Source organism: Lithobates pipiens, unplaced genomic scaffold (genome assembly GCF_037356315.1).
Source record: "Lithobates pipiens isolate NorthernLeopardFrog02 unplaced genomic scaffold, aLitPip1_a1.2 Scaffold_19, whole genome shotgun sequence".
NCBI classification, from domain to species: domain Eukaryota; kingdom Metazoa; phylum Chordata; class Amphibia; order Anura; family Ranidae; genus Lithobates; species Lithobates pipiens.
Window position 1 is genome coordinate 68,455,741 of NW_027507764.1, and position 17,230 is coordinate 68,472,970.

Sequence of the window (17,230 nt, forward strand, 5' to 3'; positions counted from 1 at the left end):
TAAAAAGTAAAATGTTGCAGCTTATCAGTACTTATATGTTCTGGCTGAATTAGAGTACATTTTATTGAAGTACGTAAAAAAAAGTGACTTGGTCAAAAATCCACTGTCCTTTTAAATTCCTGCTCACAGAGCTGAAATATTAAATATTATCAGCATTCTCAGCCATCTTCTCTGAGCTTCAAAAGCAACACCTTTTATGTAATAAAGATGAGCAGAGAAGGGGTTTGTAGTCCAAATTAGGAGCATAGCCTAGGTCAGTGATGGCGAACCTTGGCACCCCAGATGTTTTGGAACTACATTTCCCATGATGCACTGGCACTCTGCAGTGTAGGTGAGCATCATGGGAAATGTAGTTCCAAAACATCTGGGGTGCCAAGGTTCGCCATCACTGGCCTAGGTTGACAACGCTCCTCCATAGATTGGTAATCTGGTATTGCTCAGTGTGCTCTAAAAGGCAGAGAAGGCACTGGCCTATGGGCCCCACGTTATTTAAGGGCCCAGTGACAAGGGATTAAAATAATATTGATTTGACCTTGAAAGAAAATGACAATGAAGCTTTCCTAAATTGTTTACAAAATGAATTAACTCAAAGAAACGCAAACCTTATATTAACCAATTCCCACCCCAGCCAATTCTGACATTTCTCTCCTTCATGTAAAAAAAAAAAAAAACTGTGTTTTATTGCAAGAAAATTACTAAAAGTCCCCAAACAAATTATATACACACACACACACACACAGTGGGGCAAAAAAAAGTATTTAGTCAGCCACCAATTGTGCAAGTTCTCCCACTTAAAAAGATGGGCGAGGCCTGTAATTGTCATAATAGGTATACCTCAACTACGAGGGACAAAATGTGGAAACAAATCCAGACAATCACATTGTATGATTTTTGAAAGAATTTATTTGGAAATTATGGTGGAAAATAAGTATTTGGTCACCTACAAACAAGCAAGATTTCTGGCTCTCACAGACCTGTATCTTCTTCTTTAAGAGGCTCCTCTGTCCTCCTCTCATTACCTGTATTAATGGCACCTGTATGAACTTGTTATCAGTATAAAAGACACCTGTCCACAACCTCAAACAGTCACACTCCAAACTCCACTATGGTGAAGACCAAAGAGCTGTCGAAGGAAACCAGAAACAAAATTGTAGACCTGCACCAGGCTGGGAAGACTGAATCTGCAATAGGCAAGCAGCTTGGTGTGAAGAAATCAATTGTGGGAGCAACAATTAGAATTTGGAAGACATACAAAACCACTGATAATCTCCCTCGATCTGGGGCTCCACGCAAGATCTCACCCCGTGGGGTCAAAATGATCACAAGAACGGTGAGCAAAAATCCCAGAACCACACAGGGGAACCTAGTGAATGACCTGCAGAGAGCTGGGACCAATGTAACAAAGTCTACCATCAGTAACACACTACGCCGCCAGGGACTCAGATCCTGCAGTGCCAGACGTGTCCCCCTGCTTAAGCCAGTACATGTCTGGGACGTCCGAGGTTTGCTAGAGAGCATTTGGATGATCCAGAAGAGGACTGGGAGAAGGTCATATGATCAGATGAAACCAAAGTAGAACTGTTTGGTAGAAACACAACTCATCATGTTTGGAGGAGAGAGAACGCAGAGTTGCAACCAAAGAACACCATACCTACTGTGGAGCATGGGGGTGGCAACATCATACCTTGGGACTGTTTCTCGGCAAAAGGAACAGGACAACTGATCAGTGTACATGAAAGAATGAATGGGGCCATGTATCGTGAGATTTTGAGTGCAAACCTCCTCCCATCAGCAAGGGCTTTGAAGATGAAACGTGGCTGGGTCTTTCAGCATGAAAATGATCCCAAACACACCGCCCAGGCAATGAAGGAGTGGAGTGGCTTCGTAAGAAGCATTTCAAGGTCCTGGAGTGGCCTAGCCAGTCTCCATATCTCAACCCCATAGAAAACCTTTGGAGGGAGTTGAAAGTCTGTGTTGCCCAGCAGCAGCCCCAAAACATCACTGCTCTAACCTATCTTAGCACAAAGCCCTCCGAGTACATGAGTGGTCGGGGGGGGTGCAATGACGTCACTCCCGTGCATGCACACGGGTGCCGCCATTTCAGGCACGGGCTCTGAAGGTCTGGCGATGTAAGCAGGACCATCAGAGCGCATGCGCCAATGATATCGCCGGCTGCATACACTCTGAATATCGCCTAAACAGTGCAAGTTTAGGAGATATCCACAGTACCTACAGGTAAGCCTTGGCTTACCTGTAGGTACAAGTGGTAGTACAAAGATTACTACCACTTTAAAAGCTCCTCTTCTTTCAGCTGTCAGCTTGTAAAAAATGCTGCTGCAACCTACATACATGTAGTGATGTCATCTCCATCTAGTAACCAATGTGCACACTACTTAGCTCAATGCTATCCTACTAGAGGGCACACGAGGAACCTGTGAGGGCCCCCCCCCCCCCCAAGGTTCTGACTGCCTAGGGGCCACCACAGAATTTATTCTGGCACTGACACAGAGGGAGTGTTGTAACCCTAAGGCAGGAAGTAACTGGTAGAGTCACCAGCCAAAAATAAAGGAAAAAAAATTCTGAAATAGGGAAACTTTTGCAGCCATCACATCTAAGGTCTGATAATTATCAATATATTTGTTTTGGGGTTTGAAAAAAAAAAAATACACTAGTTAATTGCTTTATGATTGCATTTCTCACAAATTAGTTGCAATGGAAAAAGAAATATGTGTTGAGTGAAATAATTTTCTTTTTTTTTTTCTAGGCGACTGCCTTCTGTAGACAATCTGGACATCGGAGTCATGCTTGTGCATCAAAACTACATTCAACAGCTAACACTACAGTATATACACAATGACCCTGTATAGTGCCACCTAGTGTTCACACAGTATGTGGAGTACTGTATTTATTTCCATGTCACCTTCTCCAGGAGCTGATGTACTGAATATTTCTGAGCAGTTTTCTTTTTTGCTTTGTTTTGCATCCTGATGTTCATGCGATCTTGTGCTGACAAGCCAGCTACATCATGTCCTAAAGAAATCATAAGAGACAGTTATATGTTAACTAGAAGAAAAACTCTCATTGAAAAGCAGGATGTTATTTAAAAATGAGTTGCTGAAATCGCTAATTTTACAAAGAACCATATTTGCCTTTTACTGGAATTGCAGCTAATTGGGTCAGCAACTATGAAATCAGACCAAGACAGCAGTACAGTTAAATCATACTTGTTTAATAATAAAAGTAAAAAGAACAAACTTAGTCAAAACATAGTCAAAGTTCAGTAACCAGACCGGATAGTAAGCCAAGTCAGAATTCAGGGATCAATGTAGTGGAACAGCAAGCAGGATCTGGAGCCAGAAGGGATGTCAGCAAAGCCCGTTTTTAAATAGGAACGCAGGCGATAGTTTCTTGTGATGTGATCAAGGCGAAGGCAGAGCTCCTCTGGACTGGACGGCTTAAGTAGGCAGGCCTGACAAGCAGGATCATCAACAGCTGGGTAACCATGAATAGAGATAGGAGCTGGCAATTAGTTGACAGCCGAGCGGCCAGCTCAGAGAAGGAAGGGCTGAGCCCAACCCTGACAACTGGCAGGGTTTACATACTTACACATTGGGAGAGATTTACTAAAACCGATGCACCCAGAATCTGGTACAGCTGGGCATGGTAGCCAATCGGCTTCTAACCACTTGCAGACCGGACCATTTTGCTGGTCAAAGACCAGACCACTTTTTGCGATTCTGCACTGCGTCGCTTTAACTGACAATTGCGCGGTCGTGCGACGTGGCTCCCAAACAAAATTGACGTCCTTTTTTTCCCACAAATAGAGCTTTCTTTTGGTGGTATTTGATCACCTCTGCGATTTTTATTTTTTGCGCTATAAACAAAAATAGAGCGACAATTTTGAAAAAAACACATTATTTTTTACTTTTTGTTATAATAAATATCCCCCAAAAATATATAAAAAAACATTTTTTTCCCTCAGTTTAGGCCGATACGTATTCTTCTACATATTTTTGGTAAAAAAATCGCAATAAGCGATTATTGATTGGTTTGCGCAAAAGTTATAGCGTTTACAAAATAGGGATAGTTTTATAGCATTTTTATTAATAATTTTTTATAATTTTTTTTTTTTTACTAGTAATGGCGGCGATCTGCGATTTTTATTGTGACTGCGACATTGTGGGGGACCCATCGGACATTTTTGACACATTTTTGGGACCATTGTCATTTATACAGTAATCACTGCTATATAAATGCAGTGATTCCTGTGTAAATGACACTGGCAGTGAAAGGGTTAACCAGTGGGTGGCAGTGTAGGGGTTAAGTGTTCCTAGGGGTGTGTTACTAACTGTGGGGGGGTTGGGCTTTCATTTAGTGTACACTGATCTCTGCTCCAATCACATGGAGCAGAGATCAGTGTCACTAGTTGCTAGGCAGAATGGAGAAATGTTGTTTATACAGCATTTCCTCCATTCGGCTGCTCCGTGAGACGATCGTGGGGATGCCCGCGGCGATCCAGTCCGCAGATCCCGCGACCGGACTCACGGGGGTCCCGACCAGCGCGGGAGCGCACCGCCGGCGGCGCGCTCCCGATGGCAGGGCGGCATCGAATATTGGACGTACCTGTACGCCAATATGCCTGCCCGTGCCATTCTGTCGACGTACATCGTCGTGCGCTGGTCGGGAAGTGGCTAACTTAGGTTTTATTGTCAAAGCTTAATTGAACAAACTTATGTAGAGCTGCACCAGATTTTGTATCTTCAGTGTTAGTAAATCAATGCCATTATGGCTCCTATGGGTTGAAAATTTTTAATTTAGTATAGCAGTCTACTTTAAATCCATCTCCAGATCCCCATGGCACTATATCATGCAATTTTTGCACACTTACCTTGAAGGGGTTTTCAAGCCGGCCATATAAAGTACATATAAAGGCCATATAGTCCACTTCTGATGGTGGGAGACAGCCTATGCAATACTATATGTGAGTATTAGGGTATTTGGGAGTACAGGGGACCCACAATTCACTGCACTTCCAGTATGTCCTCAGTCTTTTAGATTGAGTGATGCTGGGTGTCATTTGACCTTGAAGACGGAGGACATCTGGTGGCAAAAAAACATTACCACAGGCAGTTATTAATTGCAGTAGCCTGAGCTTTATACTGCATTGGGGACAGCCAGCATTTCCCTTAGGCTGGGTTCACACTGCTGCGGCAGCGAGAACCGAATGTGATTTTCACCGCACTGCAGTGCAAATCACATCTGATCTCTGTGCGATGCGAGTTCAGCCATACAGATAGTATGGCTGAATTCGCATCGCACCCGCCGCAAACTCGCACGGGACCCTTTTTTTGGTCCGCAGCAGAATCGGATCGCATGGGTGTTCACACCATGCGATCTGATTCCTGTCCGAGTTTGCAGATCGCACTGCGATATGCGAACTGATCTGGGGGTGTCATTAAGGTTTCACTGACACTCCCAGCAGTCCGCATAGGGCAGTGTGAACTGCCGGCGGGAGGCATGCGATGCGGGAAAACTCAGCGGATTCGCGGCGTTCCCGCATCGCTCCGGTGTGAACCCAGCCTTAATGTGAAAATATCCACAGCACACTAGCACATTATGACACGCTTATCTCTGGGTGTGCTCTCCTCCAGAGATGTGAGGTCCAAGCAGTTGGCATCCATGTCTTTTTCCTCTTCTTCTGGATCCGCCATCTTCTTGCTTCATCCAATGGACAGGCACTGATGGGGGTTACGTTATCTCGCCACTCAGCTAGATTCCCAGTATATGTGAGATGCCGGGAAAGTACACTGTACTGTACATGCATTGCTTTTTTTTGGTACAGATTAAAAAATTCAAGCAAAAAAAAAAAAGCCTAAATGTTTTTTGCAGAAAATACTTAATTTCCACTTTAACTGCAGAAAAGTCAAGGCACCAAGCTGACTGCGCAGATCCTAGGACTGGATGGATAGTAATATATATTCATTGTAGCAAAGAAAGCCCCCATACACATTTTATTGTTTGCCTAGAGGTCCCCTTTAAAGTACAAAGAGAAATTTACAATAAATATCAACAAGCTCATCTACAGTTGTGTTCATAAGTTTGCATACCCTGGCAGGAATTTATGATTTATTTTTTCAATTTTTAAGAGAATATGAATGATAACACAAAAACTTTCTTTCACTCGTGGTTAGTGTTTGGCTGAAGCCATTTATTATCAATCAACTGTGTTTACTCTTTAAATCATAATTACAACAGAAACTAGCCAACTGACCCTGATCAAGAGTTTACATACCCCAGTTCTTAATACCGTGTATTGCCCCCTTTAACATCAATGACAGCTTGAAGTCTTTTGTGGTATTTGTGGATGAGGCTCTTTATCTTCTCAGATGGTAAAGCTGCCCATTCCTCTCAGCAAAAAGCCTCCAGTTCCTGTAAATTCTTGGGCTGTCTTGCATGAACGGCACGTTTGAGATCTCCCCAGAGTGGTTCAATGATATTGAGGTCAGGAGACTGAGATGGCCTCTCCAGGACCTTCACTTTATTCTGCTGTAGCCAATGACAGGTCAACTTGGCCTTGTGTTTTGGATCATTATCATGTTGGAATGTCCAAGTACGTCCCATGAGCAGCTTCCTGCCCAATGAATGCAAATGTTCCTCCAGTATTTTTTGATAACATACTGCATTCATCTTGCCATCAATTTTGACCAAATTTCCTGTGTCTTTGTAGCTCACACATCCCAAAACATCAGCGATCCACCTCCGTGTTTCACAGTAGGAATGGTGGACATTTCATCATAGGCCTTGTTGACTCCTCTCCAAATGTATTTTTTATGGTTGTGGCCAAAAAGCTACATTTTGGTCTCATCACTCCAAATGACTTTGTGGCAGAAGGTTTGAGGCTTGTGTCTGTGTTGTTTGACGTGTTGTAAGTGGGATACTTTGTGGTATTTGCGTAGTAATGGCTTTCTTCTGGCGACTCGACCATGCAGCCCATCTTTCTTCAAGTGCCTCCTTATTGTGCATCTTGAAACGGCCACACCAAATGTTTTCAGATAGTTCTGTATTTCACCTGAAGTTATTTGTGGGGTTTTCTTTGCATCCCCAACAATTTTCCTGGCAGTTGTGGCTGAAATTTTAATTGGTCTACCCGACCGTGGATTGGTTTCAACAGAACCCCTCAATTTCCACTTCTTGATTAGAGTTTTAACACTGCTGATTGGCATTCTCAATTCCTTGGATATCTTTTTGTATCCTTTTCCTGTTTTATCCTTTCACAATTCTTTTGCTGTCCCCATGACTCAGAATCCATAAATGTCAGTGTAGCACTGGATGCAAGATGCAAGGGTCTGTCAGGAGTCCAGAAACTCATTGACCTTTTATACATACACCTTAATTACAAGCAAACGGATCACAGGTGAGGATGGTTATCTTTAAGGCTGGATTCACACCTATGCATTTTTAGTGCTTTTTGCATTTTGCAGATTTGCACTACAGTCCATTTAACATAGTTTTCTATGGAGCACGTTCTGTAGTGCAAATCTGCAAAATACAAAAAGCACTAAAAATGCATAGCTGTGAATCCAGCCTAATAGCCATTCAAACCCCTTTGTGTCAACTTGTGTGTATGTTATCAGGCCAAAATCATCAGGGTATGTAAACTTTTGATCAGGGTCATTTTGATCGTTTCTGTTGCCATTATGATTTAAAAAGAGTAAACACAGTTGATTGATAATAAATGGCTAGAGCCAAACACAAACCATGAGTGAAAGAAACGTGTTTGTGTTCATTGTCTCTGAAAAATGGCCAAGAAATCATAAATTCTGCCAGGGTATGAAAACCTATGAGCACCGTACATACAACTAACAGGTAAAGGTAATCGTTATTGAGGAGAATTGGAAATAACACACACACACACACACTTGTCAAAAGTATTGGGACACCTGCCTTTACACGCTCATGAACTTTAATGGTATTCCAGTCTTAGTCCGTAGGGTTCAATATTGAGTTGGTCCATCCCTTTGCAGATATAACAGCTTTAACTCTTCTGGGAAGGCTGTCCACAATGTTTAGGAGTGTGTCTATGGGAATGTTTGACCATTCTTCCAGAAGTACATGTGTGAGGTCAGGCACTGATGTGGACGAGAAGGCCTGGCTCACAGTCTCTGCTCTAATTTATCCCAAAGGTGTTCTATGGGCTCTTATAGCTGCAAAGGGTGGGCCAACTCCCAATACTTTTGACAATATAGTGTATATTATATTATCATAATACATGTATAATGATATATAAATATAAAACTGTATAAAACATAAAAATATATTGTAAAATAGTAAAAAATTAGTCAAATATTATTGTTAACAAAACATACATATAGTAAAAAAACGCACAAACTCCTTATACAGGGGAACGAGGGGGCAGATCTCCGAACACCAGGATGGGGGGGGGAGGCCAGATCTCCGAACACCGGGATGGGGGGGGAGGCCAGATCTCCGAACACCGGGACAGGGGGGAGGCCAGATCTCCGAACACCGGGGCAGGGGGGGAGGCCAGATCTCCGAACACCGGGGCAGGGGGGGAGGCCAGATCTCCGAACACCGGGGCAGGGGGGGAGGCCAGATCTCCGAACACCGGGGCAGGGGGGGAGGCCAGATCTCCGAACACCGGGGCAGGGGGGGAGGCCAGATCTCCGAACACCGGGGCAGGGGGGGAGGCCAGATCTCCGAACACCGGGGCAGGGGGGGAGGCCAGATCTCCGAACACCGGGGCAGGGGGGGAGGCCAGATCTCCGAACACCGGGGCAGGGGGGTAGGCCAGATCTCCGAACACCGGGGCAGGGGGGTAGGCCAGATCTCCGAACACCGGGGCAGGGGGGTAGGCCAGATCTCCGAACACCGGGGCAGGGGGGGAGGCCAGATCTCCGAACACCGGGGCAGGGGGGGAAGCCAGATCTCCGAACACCGGGGCAGGGGGGGAAGCCAGATCTCCAAACACCGGGGCAGAGGGGGAAGCCAGATCTCCAAACACCGGGGCAGGGGGGGAAGCCAGATCTCCAAACACCGGGGCAGGGGGGGAAGCCAGATCTCCAAACATCGGGACGGGAGGGGGGCCAGATCTTCGAACACCGGGACGGGAGGGGGGCCAGATCTTCGAACACCGGGACGGGAGGGGGGCCAGATCTTCGAACACCGGGACAGGGGGGAGGCCAGATCTCTCCGAACACCGGGACAGGGGAGGGGCGCCAGATCTCCGAACAACGGGACGGGGGGAGGCCAGATCTCCGAACAACGGGACGGGGGGAGGCCAGATCTCCGAACAACGGGACGGGGGGAGGCCAGATCTCCGAACAACGGGACGGGGGGGTAGGCCAGATCTCCGAACAACGGGACGGGGGGGAGGCCAGATTTCCGAACACCGGGGCAGGGGGGGAAGCCAGATCTCCAAACACCGGGGCAGGGGGGGAAGCCAGATCTCCAAACACCGGGGCAGGGGGGGAAGCCAGATCTCCAAACACCGGGGCAGGGGGGGAAGCCAGATCTCCAAACACCGGGGCAGGGGGGGAAGCCAGATCTCCAAACACCGGGGCAGGGGGGGAAGCCAGATCTCCAAACACCGGGGCAGGGGGGGAAGCCAGATCTCCAAACACCGGGGCAGGGGGGGAAGCCAGATCTCCAAACACCGGGGCAGGGGGGGGGCCAGATCTTCGAACACCGGGACGGGAGGGGGGCCAGATCTTCGAACACCGGGACGGGAGGGGGGCCAGATCTTCGAACACCGGGACGGGAGGGGGGCCAGATCTTCGAACACCGGGACGGGAGGGGGGCCAGATCTTCGAACACCGGGACAGGGGGGAGGCCAGATCTCTCCGAACACCGGGACAGGGGAGGGGCGCCAGATCTCCGAACAACGGGACGGGGGGAGGCCAGATCTCCGAACAACGGGACGGGGGGAGGCCAGATCTCCGAACAACGGGACGGGGGGAGGCCAGATCTCCGAACAACGGGACGGGGGGGTAGGCCAGATCTCCGAACACCGGGGCAGGGGGGGAGGCCAGATTTCCGAACACCGGGGCAGGGGGGGAAGCCAGATCTCCAAACACCGGGGCAGGGGGGGAAGCCAGATCTCCAAACACCGGGGCAGGGGGGGAAGCCAGATCTCCAAACACCGGGGCAGGGGGGGAAGCCAGATCTCCAAACATCGGGACGGGAGGGGGGCCAGATCTTCGAACACCGGGACGGGAGGGGGGCCAGATCTTCGAACACCGGGACGGGAGGGGGGCCAGATCTTCGAACACCGGGACAGGGGGGAGGCCAGATCTCTCCGAACACCGGGACAGGGGGGAGGCCAGATCTCCGAACACCGGGACAGGGGAGAGGCGCCAGATCTCCGAACAACGGGACGGGGGGAGGACAGATCTCCGAACAACGGGACAGGGGGGTCGCCAGATCTCCGAACACCGGGACGGGGGGGGTCGCCAGATCTCCGAACACCGGGACGGGGGGGGTCGCCAGATCTCCGAACACCGGGACGGGGGGGGTCGCCAGATCTCCGAACACCGGGACGGGGGGGGTCGCCAGATCTCCGAACACCGGGACGGGGGGGGTCGCCAGATCTCCGAACACCGGGACGGGGGGGTCGCCAGATCTCCGAACACCGGGACGGGGTGGGGTCGCCAGATCTCCGAACACCAGGAGGGGGGGCAGATCTGGGAACACCAGGACGGGGGGGGCAGATCTGGGAACACCAGGACGGGGGGGGCAGATCTGGGAACACCAGGACTGGGGGGGCAGATCTGGGAACACCAGGACTGGGGGGGCAGATCTGGGAACACCAGGACGGGGGGGGGCAGATCTGGGAACACCAGGACGGGGGGGGCAGATCTGGGAACACCAGGACGGGGGGGGGCAGATCTGGGAACACCAGGACGGGGGGGGGGGGCCGATCTGGGAACACCAGGACGGGGGGGGCCGATCTGGGAACACCAGGACGGGGGGGGCGATCTGGGAACACCAGGACGGGGGGGCCGATCTGGGAACACCAGGACGGGGGGGCAGATCTAGGAACACCAGGACGGGGGGGGCAGATCTAGGAACACCAGGACGGGGGGGCAGATCTAGGAACACCAGGACGGGGGGGCAGATCTAGGAACACCAGGATGGGGGGGGGGGCAGATCTGGGAACATCAGGATGGGGGGCAGACCTTAGTATTCTGCTATGTGGTCAGAACTTACTACACCAGTATGGGATCATATCTCTACATACTGGATGAGATCTCAGTACACCAGCATGTGATCAGATGTTAGTACAGTAGTATGAGATGTGATGGATCTGCTCACCTCCTCTCCTCTGCCTCCTCTTATTGCTCTTCTTGCTTTTATTTTGTCCTCCCATAGCTGACAGCCCCGACCACACTCTGCACTCCTCTCTCTGCACACTCTACAATCTCCACTCCACACTCTCCTCTCCTCACACTCTGCTCTCTGTACACTCAGATCACTTCCTGCAGCACCATGTGCAGAGCGGTGTGCGGATCTCAGCTGGGACGGCGGCCGGCTGAGGACAAACCTCCTCCACATGCGATCCTTCCTGATACACGTCTGATCCGCTTACATTGTATTCTTGGCGAGACCAAATGTATAGAGAGTGTAAAGAAACTTTACTACGGACTGTGATAGAGAGGAGGAGGAAAGTCTGTTCTCCCCGCCTGACAATTATGAAATGGAGCAGAAGAGAATGAATGTTGGGATATGTTTATTTATTGGTCAGCTTACTACACTTCATAGTGCATTATTATTATAATCCATAGAATATTGTTTATCTTATTATTATTATTTGCCATTATTATAATTATCATCATTATTATTATTACTATTATAATAGTATTTATTATTGTTACTACTATTTTTATTTACCTATTATTATCTATACAGTATATTATTAATACTATTATTAATATTTACCATTTATTGTTATAATTATTAAATGTATTGAAATTAATGTTATTTAATATTGTTATTATTTACCTATTATTATTATTATTATTATTATTATCATTATGTTTTCATTATCCATTTATTATTGTTTCTATTATTAATATTATTATTTACTATGTATTATAATTATCTTTAGTATTATTAACCATATATTCTATTTTTATTACTATTATAGTTATTGTAACTATGATTATTTATTATTATTATTAACATATTATTATTATTACTTGCCATGTATTATTATTATTGTTGTTTTATTATTAATATTATCCATATATTATTGTTACTATTATTATTTGCAAGTATAAATAAAATTATTAGCCATGTATTGTTAATACTGTAATAATAATAATAACTAGTAGTAGTAGTAGTATTACTTTTTTGAAATATTATTATTGTTTACTTATTATTATTATTGCTGTCCAAATGCTACTATTATTACTTACCACTCATTATTAACCATGTGTTATTATTATTACTTACAATATATTAGTATTACTATTCTATTTATTATTATTTACTAGTCATTAGTTCATTGTTGATGTACAACATATTGTGACATGACGTGTTTTTGGTTTCTGAGTTCTGTGTAACATCCCATACCGGTCATACTATGTCAAAGTCTTATGTACTTCTTTGCTGCCTTCTTTATGTAGCGCCGGCTCCTGAAGAGCATGCGCTATGTGTTTTTTCTCTATTTAAAGTTTCCTAGAACCGCAGTTTGGTTTTGGGTTTATAATACACCAAATTATGGTTTCAGTACCAGTCTAGCTGGATTGCACTGTGTTCTGCTTGGCCATAGGTGGCGCTGTCATCACTGGCAAGTGTGAGAATGCAGTTGAGCTAGGCGCATTGAGTGGCAATTTTTCTCGGAACCAGCCCAGTGGGAGGGTCATCCTGCTGTACATTCTGGGAGAGGATACTTAAGGTACTGACATCATGTGCTTCTGGGTTCCGGTCCAGAAGATCTTTCTGTATGTTTGGTCCTGGTCCTCCTGACCAGCCCCCATGGCTCTCATGGCCTGGGGTGCGGATCCATCCAATTCTGAGTCTCTGGGCTGGCTAGCCCGAAGCAAAGTAACTGGAGGGAGGATTCGGTGGTGGTCCAGTGCCGTCTCATCTGTGGAGAGGCCCAGCAACTGAAGAAGCAACCAGGGGAGGACTCTTCGGAAGAAGGTCACGCTGAAGGCTGGCTTCTCAGAAAGAGCCTGGAGGCTTAGTTGAAAGACCCCAAGTGAATCTACACTCGTACGGTATCGCCGGACCGGCTGCAAGATACTGGTACCGTATGAGGGCTCTCTAAATTTATCTACTTCCTTCAGTTTACTACAAGTGTTCTACAACAAGTCTGTGGCAGAGACTTTATTCAAACGCTCCATATGCAAGTCTGTGGCAGAGGCTTCGCTTTATCTGAAAACATTGGCTGCTAAGCCTAGTGAGAGGAGGTCTATCCGGTGAGTGGCTGTTTTCTGGATTTCTATAGTGAGAAACTTCCGAATTTGAGTAGTTCCAAGAGTACCTGAACTTTCTACCTAAACCCTCTAGCCCTCATTGAGAGACTGTGTTTTGTCTACTCTTTTTTGCAAATAAAAATCCCAAAAGCGGATCCAGTGTCAGTTCCTACAATTCTTTTGGCCATCTTCCTCAGGAAACCCCTAGACGTACACGGGGTCAAGAAGGTAAAGGTAAGCCCAGAAAATCAGCCGCTCCTTCGGGGGTCAGTGCTACATTTAGTTATAGAATCTATTTTTAAAAAAGTGAAGAATTTCTCTGTTTTAACGAAAATCTGAAGAAAGGGGTTGAGTTAAACAGCACTGTCGCTGACCTCCAATGCATGGGGAGAACGGGTTAAAGTGCCAAAGGATATATATATATATCTATATATATATTGTAGACATGTCACTGGAGAAGTGATCGAGGGGGTGTACATCTCACCTAGGTTGCTACACAGTGTGAGATGGTAAATCCAGGATGGATCAGTTTCTCAGCAGCGATATGCTGCTGAGTTGTTATTTAATTTTGCCGGGCCTGGGTTTATATGGAATGGCAGGTAGGTTTGGTAGAGGGACCTGTCATTCCACACCCCCCGATCCAGTTCTGCGTTTTGGATCAGGTGAGCTTTGATCCTAATTAGCCTGGGAAGGTAAAGGCTCTGCTCGGCCTGCAGGTGATTGCTCTCAGCCAGGGAAACGAACAGTCTGTGTGTTTGAGGAAGCTGCAAGCACAGCCACTGCTGGAGCTAAAATCCACCCTGCGATATCCAGGCGAAAGACGCTGTGTTTGTAAGTGTCAGATAGGTGAGAAGAACCTGTTAGTAAGCGCCCAGCCGGGCTAGGTCTTTTATTTTTGTTGTACTTAGAAAGCACAGTGTTGCTGTATATTTTTGTTTGCTGGACTGTTTGTACCACGAATAAATGCCAAGATCTGCTTTATAAATTCCAAGTCTGCTGTGAACTGTGTCCAAACACACCCTACCCCGGGAAGATCCCTTACAATTGGTGGAGAATGCGGGCAAGTATCTCCTCTTTTAGCCGAGTATAGTCCTTAACCTCTTGCTCACTGAGGTCATAGTAGGCCTTTTGGGGTTCACCTGTTAAATAGGGCGCAATTACCTCTGCCCACTCAGCGGCTGGTAACTTCTCTCGCTCAGCCACGCGCTCAAATACTGTTAATAATTTGTCACAACCAATCCCTCCAGTCAAGGTAGGTGATACTCTATCAGTGTCACAGAAACAGGAGGCTCAGGAATTTTTACAGAAAAACAAAAACAAGTTCTCTGACCTCCCAGGGCGTACACACCTCATCCATCATCACATTGAAACTGAGCCTAGAAGCAGAGTAAACCTTAAGCCCTATAGGATACCGGAGGCACGTAGGGAAGCCGTATCTGCCGAGGTAAAACGTATGCTTGCTCTGGGGGTAATTGAGGTGTCACAGAGTGAATGGTCCAGCCCAATTGTGCTAATCCCAAAGCCCAATGGAACTTGGAGGTTCTGTAACGATTTCAGAAAGTTGAATGAGATCTCCAAGTTCGATGCGTATCCTATGCCCAGGGTAGATGAGTTGATTGAGAAGTTGGGTAACGCCAGGTACATAACCACCCTCGATCTCACAAAGGGCTACTGGCAGATTCCACTTTCTGGTGAGGCTAAAGAGAAAACTGCATTCTCCACCCCTGATGGGCTATTCCAGTATGTAGTGATGCCATTCGGGTTACATGGAGCGCCTGCAACTTTCCAGAGGTTGATGGACTTCATTCTGCGACCACATCGTGATTACTCAGCTGCCTACCTCGATGATGTGGTCATTTTTAGCCCTGATTGGGAAAGTCACCTCTGTAAGGTACAGGCCGTGTTGGATGCCATAAGTGATGCGGGGTTGACCATAAATGCCGAGAAGTGTGCTCTAGCCCTAGAAGAGGCCAAATATCTGGGCTACATTATTGGGAGGGTGTTGATTAAGCCACAGCTAAATAAAATTGAGGCAATACAGAGTTGGCCTAGACCCCTGACAAGGAAACAGGTTAGAGCTTTCCTGGGTATTACGGGGTATTACCGTAGATTTGTGCCGAACTTTGCCTCAGTTGCTGCTCCACTAACTGACTTGACAAAGGGCGGAAAGACAGCAATGGTCACGTGGACCCCAGAGGCCGAGAAGGCTTTCCAAAGCCTTAAGTCTGCCTTGTGCCAACCGCCTGTCTTAGTTACCCCCGATTTCAGGCGAGAATTTCTGGTCCAGACAGATGCCTCTAACACAGGCTTAGGTGCAGTACTCTCACAAGTAGTGAATGGTGAGGAGCATCCAGTGACGTACTTGAGTAGAAAACTAACCCCGGCCGAGAAAAATTATGCCATTGTGGAGCGAGAATGTTTGGCAGTAAAGTGGGCCCTAGAATCTTTAAAATATTACTTGCTAGGCAGGAAATTCAAGTTGGTGACAGACCATGCCCCCCTAACATGGATGAAGTTAAACAAGGAGAGAAATGCAAGAGTGACTAGATGGTTTCTCTCCCTACAAAACTTTAATTTCACTGTGGAACACAGGCCAGGGAAATTACAGGCAAATGCTGACGCATTGTCAAGGGTAAGTTGTCTGTGGGGACAAAAGGCTCAGCCCTCCGGTCTGAAAAAGAGGGGGGGGATATGTAGACATGTCACTGGAGAAGTGATCGAGGGGGTGTACATCTCACCTAGGTTGCTACACAGTGTGAGATGGTAAATTCAGGATGGATCAGTTTCTCAGCAGCGATATGCTGCTGAGTTGTTATTTAATTTTGCCGGGCCTGGGTTTATATGGAATGGCAGGTAGGTTTGGTAGAGGGACCTGTCATTCCACACCCCCCGATCCAGTTCTGGGTTTTGGATCAGGTGAGCTTTGATCCTAATTAGCCTGGGAAGGTAAAGGCTCTGCTCGGCCTGCAGGTGATTGCTCTCAGCCAGGGAAACGAACAGTCTGTGTGTTTGAGGAAGCTGCAAGCACAGACACTGCTGGAGCTAAAATCCACCCTGCGATATCCAGGCGAAAGACGCTGTGTTTGTAAGTGTCAGATAGGTGAGAAGAACCTGTTAGTAAGCGCCCAGCCGGGCTAGGTCTTTTATTTTTGTTGTACTTAGAAAGCACAGTGTTGCTGTATATTTTTGTTTGCTGGACTGTTTGTACCACGAATAAACGCCAAGATCTGCTTTATAAATTCCAAGTCTGCTGTGAACTGTGTCCAAACACACCCTACCCCGGGAAGATCCCTTACAATATCTATATATATATATATATATTTATATATATATATATATATATATATATATATATATATATATATATATATATATATATATATATATATATACACATATATATAGCACTAACCCCCGAAGGAGCTGCTGAATTTTTCTGGGCTTACCGATTACCTCCTCCAGCTCCTACTCCTTGTCCTTGTCTAGGGGTTCCCAGGGTTGATGAACCAGTAACTGTACAGACCAACACTTGAATTCCTTGTTAGAATTTTTATTTTGCATAAAACAGTCGAAAAAACTCAGTCTCTAAGTTGGGAATAGAGGGTATCGGTAAAGTTTAGCTCAGGTGCTCAGAACTGCTGACTTTAATAAAAGTCTCTCTCTCTTTACACAATCCAGGGAATAACCACTCGCAACTGGACTCTTTAACTGTTGGATAAATCCTTAAGGTTGGGTTTAGCAGCCAACAGGTAATTCTAGCTTTTCAAAGTCTCTCACACAGACTTGGTTGG

The 17,230-nt window shown here is 46.5% G+C and overlaps 1 protein-coding gene across 1 annotated transcript in view; it reads right to left on the reverse strand.

Annotated features, from left to right (window-relative positions):
- Nucleotides 1-11,516, reverse strand: part of LOC143996041 (uncharacterized) — a 693,822-nt gene extending 682,306 nt beyond the window's left edge. Inside the window, exons 1-2 of the mRNA XM_077490846.1 lie at nucleotides 11,332-11,516; nucleotides 2,921-3,030 (exon numbers count right to left, since the gene is read on the reverse strand). Coding sequence (XP_077346972.1) covers nucleotides 2,921-3,030; nucleotides 11,332-11,386 — 165 coding nt within the window. The 5' untranslated portion in view covers nucleotides 11,387-11,516. The remainder of the gene's footprint in view (nucleotides 1-2,920; nucleotides 3,031-11,331) is intronic.
- Nucleotides 11,517-17,230: the final 5,714 nt, after the last annotated feature.